The sequence below is a fragment of the Mytilus trossulus genome, chromosome 4 (assembly GCF_036588685.1).
Source record: "Mytilus trossulus isolate FHL-02 chromosome 4, PNRI_Mtr1.1.1.hap1, whole genome shotgun sequence".
Lineage (NCBI taxonomy): Eukaryota > Metazoa > Mollusca > Bivalvia > Mytilida > Mytilidae > Mytilus > Mytilus trossulus.
Window position 1 is genome coordinate 85,841,356 of NC_086376.1, and position 21,953 is coordinate 85,863,308.

Here is a 21,953-nt window from a genome sequence, read left to right on the forward strand (position 1 = left end):
AAATAATCCCCATATATTTATTTCCTTACACAATTTGAATAACTTCAGTGGCTAGCTGACAAGTTTCAAGGGAAATGTGTACATCTACTCAATAGACACACTTTCGACAGCAGAAGACCAAACTTCTCATCCTAGTTACCGTGATCAAATCACCTATGTATTATTTTGTACTTGTCTAGGATATGCATGAAATATTTGCAACTCAGTGTAGACTACCAATCAATAAAATAATTCAATCGGTGTATCTGATTGAAATGGGGAAGAACAATATACATGATATACAAGCACACCATTTATAATTACATTAGATGTATGTTTCATTATGATACTTTATTTTGATTGGCAAACTGCACATCACGTGTTATCACAAAAATTATTAACTTCGTGTTTTCATGTTCATAGCTAAAAAATGTAATTATAAGCACATTTTTAGTATTAAGCGCTTCCGCGCTTCATACAAAATGTACTTCGGTCAACACTTTTACACCCCAATAAATTTACAAAAAGAAGCATTCAATTATTAAACAAAGCCAGACCATTTGAAAGAAAATATAACAGTGATATATACAAGTATACATATTTTGAAGCACATAAACTTAAATCTTATCATGCATATATTTTATTATCACTTTTTCAATCAGATTTTATTAAACTTTAAATACAGGTTTAATTATGTTTTTTTTAGTAATTTTAGACTATAAAAAAGAAGATTTATATGTTTTAGTTGAGTATTACGTCCATTTTCACTGAACTAGTACACATGTTTAATAAGGGACCAGCTGAGGACCACATTCGGATGCAGGATTTTCTTGCTGCTTAAAACCCCATTGGTGGCCTTCAACTGCTATCTGCTGTTTGGTCGAGTTGTTGTCTCTTTGACAAATTCCCCATTTCCATTCTCATTTTGAGGTATATTCAGAAATATTTGGAAAAAATGTATTGCATAGATAAATTGCAGTAGAGCTCCTAAAGGGCAGTTTCAGCTTCGACTAAGTGGAATGATATAAACCATGGATAAATAGTGATAACAAGTGTGTTCTGAAAAGGTTTATATTTAAATGACCCTTGCAGTAACTCTGTCTGAGGGCTCTATAGTAGGCTACTGATGTGTAAATCCATGCCCGTACACTCTCAATGTTCTCAACAGAAAAATATTACTATATACCCTTAACTATATCAGTTACTTTATACCCTTAACTATATCAGTTACTTATATAAACCATTTTATTCTAGTACTTGTACATGTTGAACTATTTTCCGTTTATATTTAACTTTGTTTAGGGGCCAGCGTAAGGACACATACGGGTGCGGGAATTCTCGCTACATTAAAGACCCATCGTCTGCTCTGTGGTCGCGTTGTTGTCGCTTTGACACGTTCAACATTTCCTTTCTCAATTTTATTTGATTGTTTCTTAATGAACCGTGTAAAAATCAGTAATTTATCATTCTGAAAATGTCCATGCATTGGAAAATATGTCTATTGAATGCCATTTCTCGTATTTACATTTTACTGTTTCACGGCCGACACTCGGCTAACCGAGAGATAGGTCAGTTAATCTATATTGAGTATGCGGCTATATCGGCTGTGGGTCTGTTAATCGGGTTGGCTAAAGTCTGTTAATCAGGTGTTATCGTGAAAATCAGTGCAAGGTCAGCATGTTTCATTGTATAACTTTTTAATTATATTTCTATCATAAAAACTATCCATGTCTGACAAAATGATTTTGAGTACTGAATCCAGTGGTGTAATTATTTTTTTTCTAGCTTCAATAAACGATCTATAAAATGAAAAGGCGAGTTACTCATCAGTAAATTTATACACATTTTACACACACAAAATGTAAACAAAAATGACAAGTTGGTTGAGTTTACTTGCCTGCAATCTTTTGACCATCGAAAAAATACTGGCATTATGTTTGTTTACCATATTAACACCAATATGTGAAAAATCTACACGAAAAACTGTATTTTGGTGAAAGAAATCAATTTTTTATAAAAATATGGTCTGTTAATGGGTCGGATGTATAAAACTCGGTCTGTTAATTGGTCTGTTAAGAGTTATGAATGACATTACAAGTATAATTCTATTGCTATATGGGGTGTTATCTGAATAAAGATATAGGCCCAAGATTAGTGGCTAGAATAAATGGAAACAACACATGAACAACGAAACATAAGTTTAGACAATGGAATCTGAAAATTGATAGAAATTATTTCAAAAAGTGTAAAATCAAATTAATATTAAATTCATCAAAGAATGGTCGCATATATCATGTGGATTCTGTTTCATTGATATGAATGGCACCAATTTCTCATATACATACTAGTTAACAAGTACATAAATCAGAGATAAACTTCGTAATGTTTTGATTTTTTTTTATCAAATGAACTGAAATATGTTTACAATGCAAACAAATATAGACAAACCTTTCAACATCAACATTTCTCTAGACCACCTTGAAGGTAACTCGATAGATTAACAAGCACGTTTGCGGACTTCGAGTCGGCTAAATGACTTACAATATCATAGGAATACATCATTACTCGAAAAATAAAATTAATATTATGCATTTATTTTGATTTACAGGAATATAAAATTGTCTTGTTGTTACACATTAAATCAGCACACCACACTAATATAAAAAAAAATTACTAATGTCTATTTCTTGTTTAGAACCACGGTTTAGAACTTGGTACAGGCATTTCCTTAGGTGGCAGAAAATGAGAATGATGACTCGGTACAAAGGAAAATACATACCGGAAATAAACTCCTCATAGATGCCAGGATTGAAATTTGATTGTTGCGCCTTATATTTACGCAAGACACGCGTTTCGTCTACGAAAAACTCATCAGTGGCGCTCGAAAAAATGTTTAAATGGCCAAAAACAAAGTTGAAAAGCAATACTACTAATACCGGCGTCACACATTAGCGTATAACTCCGACGCTGCCAATATGCTTTAAGCGTGTATTGGGCGTACTATAAGCGTACCTAGAAGGCTAAGCGTCTATCCGGCGTTCAAGAAACGTATGTTGGCGTATGTTGTATGTTTTTTATGCTGCATAAAAATTTCCTCGGGTTGTAGCGTTCATAAAGCGTATTTACTTTCCTTCAGTGGCTAGAGGTATAGGGGAGTGTTGATTTCTCATAAACATGTTTATCCCCTCCGCACTTTTGCGCCTGTCCCAAGTCAGGAGCCTCTGGCCTTTGTTAGTCTTATATGATTTTTAATTTTAGTTTCTTGTGTATAATTCGGAGTTTATTATGACGTCCATTATCACTATACTAGACTTAGTATGCATATTTTTTAAGGGACCAACTGAAGGACACCTAAAATTGCGGGGGTTTCTCTCTACATTGAAGACCCATTGGTGGCCTTTGTCTGTTGCCTGTTCTATGGTCGGGTTGTTGTCGCTTTGACACATTCCCCATTTCCTTTCTCAATTTTACCTTTGTATTTCGACGTTCTTCAAACTTATGCAACGCGCTTTGAACGATTGCTAAGCGTTCCTATGGCGTGCAACTAACGTACATGTATACCGACTTTGTCAGTTTTCTCTGTACGTTTTATGCACGCTGGTCTATCCGCCAATGTGTGACGCCGGCATAAGGTAATCTATTCATAAGATAGAAAAGCCTTAGAATTCCAAAGAAAACGCATGGAATTTAACCAGCTGAAATGCAACACATGACAGATTCATAGATGTTACAGACTTTGAACAGACAAAAAAATAAGACTGATTGATAACTTTACGTAAATAATAAATTCATGCGAATTCGAGCGGCCAATCAGTCCATATAAAAAAATAATAAAATAAAAGTGCTCTTTCTATAAGGATACTGTTGCACAGTATTGTAATTTTTTCGTCATATGTACATCTCATTTTTTTCAATGTGAAAATATAAACTCAAGGTAGTAAGACTATTGTCGTGGCTAAATAACTCTTAACTGACACGATTTAAATTGTCCAACCCATTAACAGACTGAATTCCCCTAATATGCATTAAAATGTGGTATAACTCAACTTATATAACAATTATGAAATATTTATCAATAACAATTGATTTTATATAACCAAAGTACTACTTTGTGTCCTTTAAATCATATCTAAAAATGGTTTTTGGCCTTTTATCTAAAATATTGCTATGCGTACAATCATAAAAACCACATACTTGCGCGACGCCTTTTCGTTTTATTTAAAATTGCGCAGGCTCTGCATTTTTTATTAATGGTGGAAAATGTTCTATGATAGATATCATTTTGTCAGACACTTTTCTTTTTTTGATGTGATTCTCATAATGTGCAAAAAAATCTATATATTTAACAGAGTTTAACATTAAATTGTGAGTTTTACTCTTAACAGACTTTAGCCAACCCGATTAACAGACCCAACGCCGATATAGCCGCATACTCAATATAGATTAACTGACCTATCTCTCGGTTAGCCGAGTGTCGGCCGTGTGTTTACCGCCACCTTTTCTCTTAAATGGAATCATCATTTTTTTTATGAATACATTTTTTTCTCTCAATTGAATCGAAAATGAACTGAAATTGTTAATTCTATGATTTTCTTCATTCTAAATTTGCTGCTAAATTTTAATTGCATGGTATTGGTGAGATTGAACATTCTGTTTATATATCAGACTGATTTCATGTTATGTATATGTACTTTATACAAAATAATTCTTGTTCATCTGTTCTTATCTTAACTTGACCAAGCCAACGATTTTTCAACGTAATCTGTACTATAGAATTATATGAAAGTGTTTAGAGCCATTGTTCTTATACGTCTAATCTATAAATCGCACCACAGTTTTGTGTAAAAGGTCCTAGTAGAAGCTACTAATGATCCTCGTATACGAAACGCTGTACTCTTTCTTGTACCCTTTCATTTTTTTCTTATTTTTACGTCCCACCTACGATAGTAGAGGGGCATTATGTTTTCTGGTGTGTACGTTCTTCCGTTCGTTCGTTCGTTCGTTCGTCCCACTTCAGGTTAAAGTTTTTGATCAAGTTAGTTTTTGATGGGACTGAAGTATAATCAACTTGAAACCTATTGCACATGTTCCTTATGATATGATCTTTCTTATCTTAAAAAAAATTAAACTTTTGACCACATTTTCATGGTCCACTGAACATAAAAATTAAAAGTGCGAGTTTCAGGTTAAATGTTTTGGTCAAGGTAGTTTTTATACGCCCGTCGTCGACGGGGCGTATTATGGTATACCGTTGTCCGTCCGTCGTCCACACTTCGGACAATAACTTAAAAACACTTTCACCAATTTCCATGAAACTTAAGTGAATTGTTTATATCTATTGATGAAAGCTTCCTTTCGTTGTTTTTTTTTAATTTCAGATTTTAAGTTTTGGATTTATGGGGCTTTATTTAAAAAAAGGGGAGATTTTCAACACTTCGGACAATAACTCAAAAAGTCTTTCACCAATGTCCATGAAGCTTTGGTGAATTTTTTATAGCTATTGATGTAAGCTCCCTTTCAATTTTTATAAATTTCAGATTTTCAGTTTTGGATTTATGGGGCTTTATTCATAAAAAAGGGATATTTTTATGAATTAAGACAATAACTAAAAATGGCTTTTACCAATGTCATTGAAACTTTGTTGAATTGTTTATATCTATTGATGTAAGCTCCCTTTCAATTTTTATAAAATTTCAGATTTTAAGTTTTGGATTTATGGGGCTTTATTCATAAAAAAAGTTTTCTTTTTATCACTTCGGACAATAACTCAAAAAGGCTTTTACCAATGTCCATGAAACTTTGGTGAATTGTTTATATCTATTTATGTAAGCTCCCTTTCAATTTTTATAAATTTCAGATTTTCAGTTTTGGATTTATGGGGCTTTATTCATAAAAAAGGGGGATTTTTAACACTTCTGACAATAACTCAAAAAGGCTTTCACCAAAATCCATGAAACTTTGGTGAATTGTTTATATCTATTGATGTAAGCTCCCTTTCAATTTATAAATTTCAGATTTTACATTTCCGTGTTATGAATTTTTATGCTTAAAAAAGGGGGGATTCCAATTTTGGGACAATACATTTGAAGGATAAAAGACAAGTTAAAAGAGCAACGGGCGTATCATGCGCCAAAGCGCAGCCCTTTATTGATGAAGCTGAAGTCCAATCAACTTGAAACTTGGTACACATTTACCTTATGATATGATCTTTCTTATTTTAATCGTCCTGAATATGCATGAAATATTTGCCACTGGACGTTAAGCAACCAACAATCAATTCTTATTTTAAAACAAAATTAGATATAAATTAAAAGTGTGAGTTTCAGGTTAAAAAATTTTGGTCAAGGTAGTTTTAGATGAAGTTACTTGAAACTTAGTACACATGTTCCCTTTTGATTAATCTTTTTACTTTTAAGGCCAAATTAGATTTTTTACCCACTTTCACGGTCCATTGACATGGAAAATGATAATGCGAGTGGGGCATCCGTGTAATTTGGATACATTCTTGTTTTTAAATGTTTTCCTCAGGCTATACAGGCCACGTCATAGATAAATCTAAAAACAACTTCGCCCGGAATAAGAGTATGAATAATAGTAATTTTACTAAATTTATCCAAAACAGAGCCTAAATGATTAATAAAAAAACAGTTGCTGTGAGTCCCAAAACTTTCCGCCTGACTGATGATTTTGACCCATCCGAGAGCAACTTTAAGTTAAACCGCAATACTTTTATTGATATTCTCTTTATCTTAGTTTCCATCTTTCTTCGAAATATCCCAAGTTTTGTAAAAAAAAATGTGAACATATTCGATTTCAACATTCATAATTAAAAAAAACCAACAACATAAGAACTGAATTTCAAATCATGATAGCCTTTTGATAATCTAACTTTTCAGATGATTTTTGTTCTTCAAAGGAACACATTTCAAGCCAAGAATATTTTGTTTTTGATGTTGACCTCATATAGATATATCAGTATATTTCAAAAGCATAAAGACCTGAACATAAACTGCAGAAACTTGACATGGAAAGTTATGGCGAAAATGAGTACTCCATTCTATAAGTTTTTTTTAAATTTATTTCAGCCACCATTCGATTTCAACATTCAATATTTGTTATCAACATTCTACATTCGTATTCAACATTAGATTTCACAACCAACATTCGTTTTTCAATATCTAGCATTCAATGTTCAATATTCGATTTCAATATTCCTCATTCCGGTTATTTAACAGGTTTCAACAATTTTCAAAATTGTAAATGGGCTAACACCGGATTACTTGGCAATTCTAAATATTGATGATGTGCAACGCCACAACTTACGATCTGTCTCTAATAATGATCTTTTTGTTCCAAGACCAAATACAAATTTGTATAAAAAATCTTTTCATTACTCTGCAACCAAAGTATGGAATAATTTACCACTCGAAATAAAATTGTCCTAATGTGGAATTATTCAAGAAACATAGTTATAATCATTTTCTTGAAAATTATATGCAAGTCAAATAATTTGTTTTTCTCTAACAAAACTATATCAAATATTTTTATTTATTGGCCTTTGTATATTTCAATGATTGAATTGTTGTATATACTATATATAGTAATATATATTGTAATTTAATGTATCAATGTTAACTGTATGCATGTATTTTGTTTGAGGGCCTCAATGAAAATTAGACTATTTCTAATTGAGTTACCCTCTTTAAATAAAGAATTTATAATTATTATTAATATTATTATTAACAATCAACGTTCCACATTTTCTTGAAAAATGTACGGATATTGGGGACTTTTCCGTCTTTGTTGATTGATTAGTTCTGCTTAACCCGGAAGTTTGAAACAAGGAAGTGATTTGATTGAAGACAATAAAGATAGTTGTACACACTGTAGGGAAGGAAATCTTGTGTATGCATCTTATTTACGGTACCAATTAACAAAACTGACATTACAGGTAAACGACTAGAATGGTTACAATTTCCTCAATTTGAACCAGAGACGTATAATGTTCTTGTCGAAATAACCATATACTAGAAAACAAAACATTTTCCCAGTATATTCAGAAAGTTGAATGGGGCAGTATTTGGAAGAAGAAGAACTTTTATCATCATTTATGATGGTGGTATTGGACTACTCATAATCTTTTTCTAAATATTTCAAGTTGACATTTTTTATTATGAGATTTCATGCTTACAGACTGATTTTGCATGCTTTGTGCAAGTACATATTGCAGGGGCATATTTGGGCGGGGGCGTGGCGGATGTGCGCCCCCCCCCCCCCCCCCCCTTAAAATTTGCAAAGCATGGGTCGTTTTCAACTTGTTTAAGTATCAGAAGAGACCATTACTTCTTAGGCACTACTTCTTAACATTCAAAGTATATAAAACAGTCAGTTTAAGTAACCAGTGACTTTCTATACTAAGTAACTTAGTAAAAGAATCAACATGTTTACTAATCAACTATAAATATTGTATACTTCAAAGGAAGGTGTCTGAAAAAAAAATATTTTAGCATTTAAAGTACAAAAAAATGTTATATTGTATTTGCCGTTTTTATGATCAATTTCTTTGATAATCGAAGTGCCAAATTATATATACCGTATTACATGCATGGCTGGGATCACCACAAAATATAAATAACTTCGTAAATGCATCTCATTCTGATTTTAGTGGTTTGTGGTGAACACAGTATAGAGTCAGTATATATGTCTGGCACAACCTCCGAAAATCCAAAAAGTAAAAACAGATATTATGAAAGGAAAATTGAAAATCACGGCGAAAAGTCGAAATTTTCGTTTGCAAAATCTAATACTAGTATCTAGTATTGGTCATGTGAGCTGATCTGTCTTGTCTCACTTTGCTTCCAGAGATCCGCCCGTCTATCTGTCAACTCTTTGCATTTCCATCGTCCTAACCAAGTTTGTCGAGGATGGTGTTATGGAGTGATAAAGTAATTCTTAAGTGAAACGCATTGACGATCTGCAAACAAGGGCTTCTTATTTTTGTGCTGTTTCTGTTTTTTTCTGTTTAAAACAACTACCAGCACCAATGTCTTTCAAAGATTATAGTTGACTGAGATATTTATTACTGACATATAGATTATTTTAGAAGTGCTGGTGTCTTGTAGATTGTTGTCAGGTTGGATTTAGGTGGCTTCTACTTGAAACTTTAATTTCTTGCTGACTGTACCTCAAAAAAGTTCGAAATACCTACATTCCACCCCTTTAGAAGAATATTTCAAAAAAAATATCAAAGTTGCGGCCCCCCCCCCCCCCCCCCCCCCCCCTAATCTGAAATCCTGGATCCGCCCCTGCATATTGTCTGGCTTGTGTTAAAAGACGAAGAGCAGAGACAGCTTAACCTATTTGTTTAATACTATATTTCAGAGAGTAAAAGAGCTTGATGCTTCATATTTTTATGCACAGATTTGTTGAGTGACAAAGTTTCCACTAGTCATATGTCCATTTTCCTTTAACTCTTTTGAGATGCTTACCAAGTGTTCTTACTTTGTAGCTGATACATCATGCAAGATGGCCATCAAGAAAGGACTTAGTTTAACATAGGACCCTACGGGAAATGCATACAAACGTCTTCTTAAAGAGAACCCCTGAATGGAATGAAACCAAAAATGGCATGAATGTTCCCTGATGAGGTGCTAACCAAGTGTTGTTACTTTGTAGCCAATCGATCATCCAAGATGGCCACCAGCAGGGCACTTAGTTTAACACACAACCCTATGAGAAATGCCTACAAATGTCTTCTTTTAGAGATCACAGAAAGGAATTCAATATTAAACCATTTTTGGCCTCAATCATTTTTTAAGGGTATCTTTTATAATTTTTATCTTTTTTTATATGATTTCAAATCCCAAGTAGAGTCAGGTGAGATTCACAGGCTCTTGAGAGATTCTAGTTTAGTTTTACTGCACATACACTTTAAAACAGACATCAATTGAAATCCTAGATTAAAAGCAAATTTAGGCTAAATACAGTTCTTATCCCACCCTGCTCTTTGACTGCAGAGAAATCTTATCAAAATTGAAAGGCTAATAGATGAATAGAACAGTTGGTGGACATTTTTTTTATTTATTTATTGTTAAAAAAGTGTATGAAAAATACAATGCTCCAAGGCAAAGATCAATAAAAGAAAAAAACCAACTGCCATATTCATGACTTAGTACACATATTTTCTGAAGAAAGTGATGGGTTTAACCTGGGATTATAGTTTGTAGCTAAACCTCCCACTTGTTAGTTGTTTATTGTTCCATTATATTGAAAATTTGGGTGAGCAATCTAAAATTGAATAAAATAAAAATGCTTTCTACTTCTACTTTACAGGTAGATTTTGATGGCGAGACGTCAGTTACCCCTACCAGATGGCATAGCTCCATCAAGGAGAGCACCACCTGTAAGTCAGTACTATTGAGAAGTGAAAAATCATATAGATATATGAAGATGTGGTATGCGCCAATGAAACAACTCTCCATCCATGTCACAATTTATAAAAGTAAACCATTATAGGTCAAGATACAGACTTCATCATAGAGCCTAGAGTCACACCGAACAGCCAGCTATAAAGAGCTCTAAAAATTTCTAGTGTAGAACCATTCAAACGGGAAAACCAGCTGTCTTATCTATATATATAAAAAACAAGAAACGCCTTTGAACCAGATAAATATTGACTAAATTTCAATACATTTATTTTCCTGTTTCATTTCCAGAAGATCTCTTAGGCTTAAATTAAAATATTGTTTGTTTGCCCTTTACCGACCGACCCTACATTTGCCCTATAAATTCTTTCCGCCAGAAAATCTTTTATTTATATTTACCAGCAAGATTTTATTTTATTCTATTTTGTCGTTCCTACCAAAAATCTTATATTTGTTTTTCCCGCTCAAAACTTTTTTACCGGAATCCTCGGTTTTATCTTTACCGTATAAGGTCTAGTCTGTTTGGTATCACGTGAGCTTATCACGTATCATGATATGACGAACATCTTCACTAGCCAAGTTTTACGATCCACTCCCCCTTTAGTGAAGAGAGCGGGAGTGGATCGTAACCCTTCGCTAGTGAAGATGTGACGTACGTTACTCTGTTAATTTTTATACTTGAAGAGCAGCGTTCATTTACAAAATTATCAACGTGTGTACAAACTATTTTGTGTACGTTGTATTTTATGAAGGGATGGCCTTTTGTGATCCGTAGATCAGGATGATTATGTTAACGATGACTTCGACCAGCATTGCTATATTATTTATATCTTACATGAACCAAAGGTGACAAAAGCCTGTAACGTGGAGAATATATGGCAGTAAAATCCCCCAAGTTTTCCATAAAGATCATTTATAAACGCGATTTTAAATAAGTGACAATTGAGTTTCAAGTCATTGGAAACATAGGCACACACGAAAATTTAAACACTCTAGGGACTTTTTCTACTAGTAATGTATGTCTGCCTGGACATATTTTACCAGGACAAAAAAGAAAAATCACAAAAATACTGAACTTAGAGGAAAATCAATTGGGGAAGTCCATAACCACATGGCAAAATCAAATAACAAAACACATCAAAAACTAATGGACAAGAACTGTCATATTCCTGACTTGGTACAGGTTTTTTCAAATGTAGAAAATGGTGGATTAAACATGGTTTTGTGGCGCTAACCCCCTCACTTTGATGACAGTCTCATCAAATTCTGTTATATTTACAATGATGCTTTAACTAAACAGACACAATAAATAAAATAGTCAAAATATGAGTACAGCAGTCATCATCGTGACAAAGTTATCTCTCACAGAAAACCTTTAGGTAGATGTAAGCGTATAAGGTACGTAGTACAGAATATTAATACAAGTTAAAACTCTTCAAAGTTCCAGGCATATAAGTGTTGAAAATATGTGGCACAGCTCTATATTTTGATATTTGAAAACAAAATAGTAGTGGCTGTGCATATGAATTAACTTGACATTCTACATGATATTTTTTTTTTCAAAACTTCCTAGGAATATTATATTAATAGTCCCAGAAACTTATTAGCAATTTTTGCTTTTGCCAAAAAAGCAAAGCAGACAAAAATAACATTAAATGCAGATTTTGTATCTATAAAATAAAATTTTTATACCTACCAGCCTACCAATGACAAAAACTATACCGAGTCAAGTTATTTTTTTTGGGAAAAAAAAATAAAAAAAATTTCCTACCTACCTACCCTGTTTCAAAACATAGGGTCGGAAAAGGGCAAACAAACAATATTTTAATTTAGGCCTTACCTATAGAGTAAAGGAGTAAAGTTCAAATTATTCAAGAAGATCAGGGCACTTTACTTACAATTAAAAAACTTCCATCCACATATTTTCTGCTAAAACTTAAAAACAGGTTATATGGAGCTTTTTTGTAAGTAGCCACTTATTTTTTGTATTATTTAATAAGAACATCAGCAGTAGGTAGATATAGATATATTAAGATTATTAAAATCTTGAAAACAAGGAAGAGATTTATACATACACACTTCATGTGTAAGTATAACTTGCCATTAAGTGTGAGACAAGGCTCAGCTGTACTTTGACCTACATGTATAATTGTTTACTTTTTACACATTGTGACTTGGATGGAGAGAGATTTCATTGGCACTCATCCCACATCTTATAATAGGACCCACAATTTTTTTTTTGAGAATGTATAATGGTATGATGTAGTCGTTTGCTCCGTTTGGTTTCCAGACAATAAATTTATGAATGCATCTCTTTGAGATTTAATTGGAAGGTTCAATACAATGTACCACTAAAGGAAGATTTGGATTGATTTTTGGGATGATGGTCCCAACCATTTAGGAATTAGGAGCCCAAAAGGGGCCCCAAAACAAGCATTTTTCTACCTTCAGGATAAGAACTTGTGTGTATGTATTTCAATTGCTCTGAAAATGGACCACAATGGTAAATACCACAAGTAGAAGGTTTGGATTCATTTTGGGGGTTATAGTGCCAACAATATAGGAATTAAGGGCCAACAAGGGGCCAAAACAAGCATTTTTATAGTTTCTGGACAATAACTTGTGTGTAAGTGTATGGATCTCTCTGATGTTATACCACAAAGTTCCATATCACAAAAGGAAGACAAGAATTGAGACTGGCTATTGCCCCATTCTCGTACGAATTAGGGGACCAAAAACCAGCATTATTCTAGTTTCCAGAAAATAACTTGTGTTTAAAAGTATGGATCTCTCTGAAATTGTACAACAATGTTTGATACTAAAAAGGAAAGACTGGGATTGAGTGTGGGGTTAATTGCTTCAAGGGGGGATTCAAAATGATTGGAGGAGTTCATTTTGTTTTTCTTCAAAGTTTGAATTAATTGCACAGTACAATGTATTGCACAATTGATTTCTAAGATAATGAAATTTTTTTGTGTCAGAAACCTAAATTATGTCAAAAATTGATCACAATCCAAATTCAGATAGTATCAAGCTTGAATATTGTGTCCAAATTTGCCCCAACTGTTTAGGGTTTAACCTCTGTAAGTGTATCAGGTGCACTCAGTGAAGTATTTTATTTCTATTTGTATCTTATTTCAGTTTCAAAGTTTTTGAAAATGTATTATAACCCTTTGAAAATGAAATATTTCAATACAGATTGCTTTTTAAGGAGAGATGTTTATGTAGGGTTGCCACTACCTGACTTCCTTTAAAATAAAATACAAACATGCCTGTGATAAGTGTTGGGTTATAAAAACATGATGTTAAATTGATTTGACCTCTACAGGGGATCTCAGTGGGGGGTTCTGATCCCAGATTCTGCTTACTGTTTTGTCAGATTCCTGTATCCTGGTTTAATAGTGAGTGCTTACACTACATGTATGTAAGCAATTCTCATTTTTAGCTCACCTGGCCTAAAAGGCTAAGTGAGCTTTTCTCACCACTTGGCGTCAGGCATCTGGCGTCGTTAACTTTTACAAAAATCTTCTCCTCTGAAACTACTGGGTCATATTTAACCAAACTTGGCCAAAATTATCATTGGGGTCTCTAGTTTAAAAAATGTGTCTGGTGACCCGGCCAACCAACCAAGATAGCGGCCATAGCTAAAAATAGAACATAGGGGTAAAATGCAGTTTTTGGCTTATAACTCAAAAACTAAAGCATTTAGAGCAAATCTGACAAGAGGTTAAATTGTTTATCAGGTTAAGATCTATCAGATGAATTGGAAAACCCGTTGTTGGGTTGCTGCCCCTGAATTGGTAATTTTAAGAAAATTTTGCTGTTTTGGGTTATTATCTTGAATATTATTATAGATAGAGATGAAATGTAAACAGCAATAATGTTCAGCAAAGTAAGATTTACAAATAAGTCAACATGATCGAAATGGTCAGTTGACCCCTTTAGGAGTTATTGCCCTTTATAGTCCATTTTAACCATTTTCATAAACTGTAAATCTTTACTAACATTTTCCACTGGAACTACTGGGCCAAGTTCATTATAGATAGAGATAATTGTAGGCAGCAATGATGTTCAATACAAACACATCACCATCACCAAAAACACAATTTTGTCATGTTACCATCTGCGCCCTTTGTTGTTAAATATTCACATAGACCAATAGTCATAAATTTTTGTAAATTTTTGCAAATTTTTTGAAAATATTTTCCACTGTAATTACTGGGCCAAGTTCATCATACATTTTTTAGATACAGATAATTGTAGCAACAAGAATGTTCAATAAAGTAAGATCTACAAACACATCACCATCACCAAAACATAATTTTGTCATGAATTTATCTGTGTCCATTGTTTGATATGTACATAGACCCAAGGTGAGCGACACAGGCTCTTGAGAGCCTCTAGTTTTTTAATTTCACGTGTCCCACTAGACTTCATTTCCCATTTTCCCAGCACAATAATTTGACTTTCACGTGTCACCCTTACCAAAAAATCAGTAATCCCATGTCACGCTTAGACCCCAATGAGAGCCACTCTACAATCAGTGCTGTTAGATGATTATACTTACAGCATTGATGTTCTGTTTATATTTTTGTATTTGCAGCCATTACCAGCTGATGATGAGTTCCCACCACCTCCAGTACCTAGCAGACCGTTACCAGGGAGACCAACACCATCAGTTCCATCTGGTCCACCAGCGGTACCAACCTCTAGCAGACCTTCTGTACCAAAACCACAGGCTCAAAAGGTAATGAAGGAAGAAACCAATACACATGTAACATATTGAAACTTTGTTAAATGATAAATGCTACTTGGTGGAGTTCTGATGGACAATCTGTTTTAATATTTTTATGCTCCATTTATTGGCATTATGTTTTCTGGTCTGTGCGTCCATTTGTCTGTTAGTTCATTTGCTTTTCTGTCCTGCTCCAGGTTAAAGTTTTTGGTCAAGGTAGTTTTTGATGAAGTTAATGAATTTTAGTACACATGTTCTTTTTGATATGATATTTTTTATTTTAATGCTAAATTAGAGTTTGACCCCAATTTCAGGGTTCACTGAACATAAAACATTATAGTGCTAGAGACACATTCTTGTTACTCTTTCTTTCATTTGATTAACAGTTGAATCTCATCTGATCCAAGGGATCAAGTGAGATATTCTAAGCATTTGGTGTCCGTCGTTGTTTTTCCTCATCCTCAACCGATCCAAGGGATCAAGTGAGCTATTCTTAGCATTTGATGTCCGTCGTCGTTTTTTCCACATTCTCAACCATTAATTTTTATAAAGTCTTCTTCTCTGAAACAACATGGCCAATTAAAAACAGATTTTGTGGTTTTGCAAAAGTCTGCTAATTAGAAATTTGTAATTTGTTAAAACACTTATACCCATGAAATCCATGAAAAATAGTATTCAATGAATGATAATGAATTCATATTAATTTCCAAACAGTATTTCTTTCTTAATTGAACTTATAAATTGGTATCATTTCAGATGCTTCTGGCTCGAATGGGAGTCTTAAAACACATATTTGTATTCTAATATCTCTAATTAAGGGTGTCAGCTGTATAAATTATGTAACCAGGTACTCATATTTTATTTATATCGTGTTTAAACGTGTAATGAAATTAATAAAAAGTCCAAAAGATTCAATTTATGAATGCATGGACCTGTTACAATGTATCAGCATTTCATGTGCTTTTAAGACTAGAGCCATCTAATAATTTATCAGTATGACCCTCAAATACTGCCAATTGTATAACAATGTATTATGATCTTTCAAATCCGTTTAATTTCATATTGAATATCGAAATATATGTTATCATTATTGGCCAGAGGAGTCAAAGAAATGGTAATTCCTTGTGTCTCCCTTGATTTACCTTTCAATCTGGACATTATTTTCTTTTTAACGAATGAACAACATGCTGAACTTATGAGTAACCCACCTCCTCTGAAGTTCAAATAAGTCGGGTGTCACAGATTTTTTGGAGGAAATGGGAGTACCCAGAGGGAACCATGATCTTAGGCAGGATGAAAATGGACAATCATGTCAATTAAAAAATCAAAGTGACTGATAGAACTACACATTGTATGAATACAAATGTGTCGGGAATAAATTACACATTGTATGAATACAAATGTGTCTGGAATAAATTACACATCTTTTGTCAAGACTGCAACAATAGTCTAATAATAGAAACTTAGAAATGTGGTTTCTAGCTTTTGCATTGGTGGTGTCTGGGACGAATACATTGAATCTATACAATCATTTATTAGTCCTAGTTGGCATCAGTAACTGCTTGAGTTTGTGATTAGGCTGCAGTAGGGAAACATATTTTTTGGCTATCTGTTTATGACATTTTTAAACAATAATTTGTAGTTACTAACTTTTAGAACATTGTATTTATATGCTTTAAATCAATTTCATGCTCTCTGAAGTCGTAAAGGAGGTACATATGGTAACAATTAAATTAGTTAAATGAAAGATATGCATGTTATACAGTCTACTGTGGATTCATCATTATTTGTTGGATATCAATTTTCACGGGTTTCGTTGGTACAAGTAAACCACAAATTCAAATGCTCAACGAATCATAAATTTTCATAGGGTTTGTATGCAGATATAAGTAAAACCTGGTATTCAATAATCCACGAAAAATGTTAGTTTTCATCAATCCACGAAAATTGATACCAACGAAAATAAATGAATCCACAGTATTTTTCCATATTTGTTTATTTCTTTGGCTATATATACATTGTTTTTTTGTTGCATGTTTTATTTTTTTGTGAAGATATTTAATTTTTGGGAAACTATCTTAAAATTTTATCACATTCATCAAGTATTTCTTGTCTTATTCATTTCTTAGAATTTTAACATACATATATTTCTGGGAATTTTTATTGGCCCAAATTATATGTAGATTTATAAAACCTATACTTTTAAATAGGAAAAAATGTTAATATTCCTAGTTTGAATACTTTTTTTGTTAGAATAACACATGTACTAGAAGGACTTACTTTTTATTAGCTCACCTGGCCCGAAGTCCGGCGTCGTCGTTAACTTTTACAAAAATCTTCTCCTCTGAAACTACTGGGCCAAATTAAACAAAACTTGGCCACAATCATCACTGGGGTATGTAGTTTAAAAATTGTGTCCGGTGACCCGGTCAACCATCCAAGATGGCTGCCATGGCTAAAAATAGAACATAGGGGTAAAATGCAGTTTTTGGCTTATATCTCAAAAACCAAAGCATTTAGAGCATATCTGACAGCAGTGAAATTGTTTATCAGGTCAAGATCTATCTGCCCTGAAAATTTCAGATGAATCGAACAACCTGTTGTTGGGTTGCTGCCCCTGAATTGGTAATTTTAAGGAACTTTTGCTGTTTTTGGTTATTATCTTGAATAATATTATAGATAAAGATAAACTGTAAACAGCAATAATGTTCAGCAAAATAAGTTTTACAAATAAGTCAGCAGGACCGAAATGGTCAGTTGACCCCTTTAGGAGTTATTGCCCTTTATAGTCAATTTTTAACCATTTTTTTGTAAATCTTAGTAATCTTTTACAAAAATCTTCTCCTCTGAAACTACTGTGTCAAATTAAACAAAACTTGGCCACATTCATCATTGGGGTATCTAGTTTAAAAATTGTGTCTGGTGACCTGGTCAACCAACCAAGATGGCAGCCATGACTAAAAATAGATCATTGGTGTAAAATGCTGTTTTTGGCTTATAACTCAAAAATCATAGCATTTAGAGGAAATCTGGCATGGAGATAAATTGTTTATCAGGTCAAGATCTATCTGCCCTGCAAATTTAAGATGAATTGAACAACCTGTTGGGTTGCTGCCCCTGAATTCGTAATTTTAAGGAAATTTTGCTGTTTTTGGTTATTATCTTGAATAATATTATAGAAAGAGATAAACAATATATAGCAATAATGTTCAGCAAAGTAAGATCTACAAATAAGTCATCACGACTGAAATGGTCAGTTGACCCCTTATGGAGTTATTGCCCTTTTTAGTCATTTTTTAACCATTTTTCGTAAATCTTAGTAATCTTTTACAAAAATCTTCTCCTCTGAAACTGCTGGGCCAAATTAAACAAAACTTGGCCACAATCTGTAGACTTTTAGAAAATATTTTCCACTGTAATTACTGGGCCAAGTTCATTATAGATAGAGATAATTGTAACAAGAAGAATGTTCAGTAAAGTAAGATCTACAAACACATCGCCATTATCAAAACACAATTTTGTTATGAATTTATCTGTGTCCATTGTTTAATATGCACATAAACCAAGGTGAGCGACACAGGCTCTTTAGAGTCTCTAGTTTTATGAACTAGCAATTTTTTGTACATTTTCTTTTGTTTTCTTCGCAACAAAGCATATTAGAAACAACTTTTTCAGGATTACAGTTTTTTCCATTTCATAGGCTTTTAATTTTCAAATTGTCAAGAAAAACTCCAGTGGGCCAAAAAAAATTAGGTACAATGTTACAACTTCATGTGATTTTTTCGTTATTTACTTTATAATGTAATGTATGAAAAGACATTATAAATTAGGAGATTTATTTCCCATCAGAAATAAACAGAAAATATTGTAAGTCACAACATGGTAATACAAAAAATGTACAACAATCATCCCTTATCTGAAGTTTTTGTTGTTGTTTATTTTTGTTTAATTGTTTATCCACAATTTCATTCTGGTTTTGGCAGAGCTTATCATTATAAGGTGATCTAAGAGAACTACCTGACAAATAATGGTCATTCCATGGAACATAGTTAGCCATAGGAATCTGATTGCACACATGTAAATATTGCATTGACATATATATGATATAAAGCTAGAATAATGAGTATACAATGAGGACAATCTTGAGGAAGAATTATAAATCACTTAAAGAGAATGAGTACTGTAACTTATAAACCTCAGAGTCCTTTGATGCTTTTTGTCTGTGACATAATAAAAAATAATGCCATTTATATTTCCTGTGGAACTAAATAATGTCAGTACAGCAGTGTTTGATCACTAAGCATTATGAGTGCTGCATGCTAAGGCTTATACATTGTATAAAAAAAAGTCTGTCTGTAAAGTAATTTCTGAGAACGTAGGCTCATGGAACAAAAAGGTCAGTTGATAAGGCATTTTCTGAGCACCTAGGCTTATGTCACAATGAGGTCTGTAGATAAGCATTTTCTGGGCACTTAGTCAATGTGACAATACATTGGTTTTATAAAGTTTTTTTTTATTAATTTAAGTATCCAGAATGTGAACAATGAAAGTTTGTTAATTTTCTTACCAACCGTGTATCATATCTTTTAAAATTTGAGTTTAGTCTATTGTGCAATTTTTTTTGGTCATTTGTCAGTTATGATAAAGCTGTTGCATGTATGAAACTGCATGTTTATAGGTTTATACTATGAGATAATTTGTGGTTTTGTTGAATAACTTATAAATAATGAGTTAAGTGCCACTTCACAGAACAAACCAATTCTACAACCTGCTCCTGATTCTGGTTCAGATGTGGAGGATGACAGTTTTGATTCTGATTCTGACAGTTCCACAAAAAGTTATGAAGATATGTCAGGACAGAGCATAGAACCAGTAAGTAAAGCTGTACATAAGCAGGGATTCAGTAGATACTGTTTAGAAATATGGTACAGACCACCTAAGCGAATTAACTCTTAAAAACCAACTGAATATTTTACTTACATACTTTAAGCAAAGAGAAATCAAGCTCCTCTATTATCAAATAATATTTGTCAAAATTTTATGAAAATCAAATGAGCCAAATCTATGATAGTCATAGTTTTGGATACACCCTTTATTTGTCATTACATAGTTGTTGAAGCAAGTATTAAAAAAAGAACTGAACTGTAGAGCAACCTACAACTTCTTAAATCAAAATCATTTGGACTTTGGTAGATAGAGATTTAAAGGCACATCTACTTATTTCATTTTAAAGTTTTTTTTTAGCTTTTCAATGTGAGATTGAAGTGGAAAAGCAATATAGTATAGTTTTGTGGAGCATTAACATGTTATAGTCCTGAATATGCATATCACTTTGCTGCTGGATGTTAAGCAGTCATCTATCATTCAATATCATCTACTTCATTTGGGCTATAGTGGAGAGTAGTCTCATTGGCAATTATAACACATCTTCTTCATTTGGCCTATAGTGGACAGTAGTCTTTATTAGGGCCCCGCCGACTAAGGCGGGTCGCCCTATAGTGATCAGTCTGTCCGTCCGTCCGTCTGTCCGACTAAGGGGGGTCGCCCTATAGTGATCAGTCTGTCCGTCCGTCCGTAACACTTTCGTGTCCGCTCCATATCTAGAGAACCATTATGATTTCATACTTAATACTTAACATGATTATCAACCAACACCAGAGGGTGTGTCATGTATGTACAACTTTCTAGGTCAAAGGTCAAGGTCAAAAAATTTGGTTTTAGTTGACAACCCCCTGTCCTGTGGTGAAGATCGTGTCCGCTCCATATCTAGATAACCGTTATGATTTCAAAGTTTATACTTGACATCCATTTCAACAACCACAAGAGGGCGTGTCATGATGTATGTACAACTTCCTAGTCAAAAACTTTGGTTTAGAGTTGACAACCCCATGTCCTGTGGGATTGTGTCCGCTCCAAATCTAGATAACGGTTATGATTTCAAAGTTTATACTTGACATCCATTTTAACAACCACCAGAGGGCGTGTCATGATGTCTGTTCAACTTCCTAGGTCAAAGGTCAAGGTCAAAAACTTTGGTTTAGAGTTGACAACCCTGTGTCCTGTGGGATTGTGTCCGCTCCAAATCTAGATAACCGTTATGATTTCAAAGTTTATACTTGACAACCATTTTAACCACCACCAGAGGGCGTGTCATGATGTATGTACAACTTCCTAGGTCAAAGGTCAACGTCAAAAAAACTTTGGTTTCAGTTGACAATCCTGTGTCCTGTGGTGAAGATTGTGTCCGCTCTATATCTTGAGAACCATTATGATTTCAAATATTATACTTGACATCCATTTTAACCAACACCAGAGGGTGTGTCATGATGTATGTACCACTTCCTAGGTCAAAGGTCTGTCTGTCTGTCTGTTGGTCTGTCCATTGCTAACAAATTTGATCCACACTATATTTTGAGAGGACAGCTGTTATTATTTCATACTTTATACCTGACAAACATTTTCAACTTAACATATATATAAACCAACACCAGAGAATGTGTCATAATGTATGCATCCTAGGTCTAAGGTCAGTCTGGGCAGCACCTTTAAACATATTGTTCAAACATCAATCCATACATCCAGAAGTCACCTTAGAGTAGTCAACAATTAGTTCACATCATGCAGTCATATCACTATTATACTATGAAAGTAAGATGAGAATATTTATCAGTTTTAACTTAAAATCTTAGATTGAAATCACACATGAGACTCCTTAGAGTAGTTAACAATTAGTTCACATCATGCAGTCATATCACTATTATACTATGAAATAGTACTATCACTATTACCCCACGTTATTGACAGCGGGGCCCACA

At 33.4% G+C, this 21,953-nt stretch overlaps 1 protein-coding gene across 6 annotated transcripts in view; it reads left to right on the forward strand.

Annotated features, from left to right (window-relative positions):
• Nucleotides 1-7,798: 7,798 nt before the first annotated feature.
• LOC134716211 (B-cell linker protein-like) overlaps nucleotides 7,799-21,953 on the forward strand; it is a 56,263-nt gene continuing 42,108 nt past the window's right edge. For 3 of the 6 annotated variants that reach the window (XM_063579058.1, XM_063579061.1, XM_063579063.1), the window contains exons 1-4: nucleotides 7,799-7,930; nucleotides 10,312-10,381; nucleotides 15,007-15,150; nucleotides 19,888-20,010. In XM_063579058.1, coding sequence (XP_063435128.1) covers nucleotides 10,322-10,381; nucleotides 15,007-15,150; nucleotides 19,888-20,010 — 327 coding nt within the window. In that variant the 5' untranslated portion in view covers nucleotides 7,799-7,930; nucleotides 10,312-10,321. The remainder of the gene's footprint in view (nucleotides 7,931-10,311; nucleotides 10,382-15,006; nucleotides 15,151-19,887; nucleotides 20,011-21,953) is intronic. The other 3 variants (XM_063579059.1, XM_063579060.1, XM_063579062.1) reach the window with 3 other exon arrangements.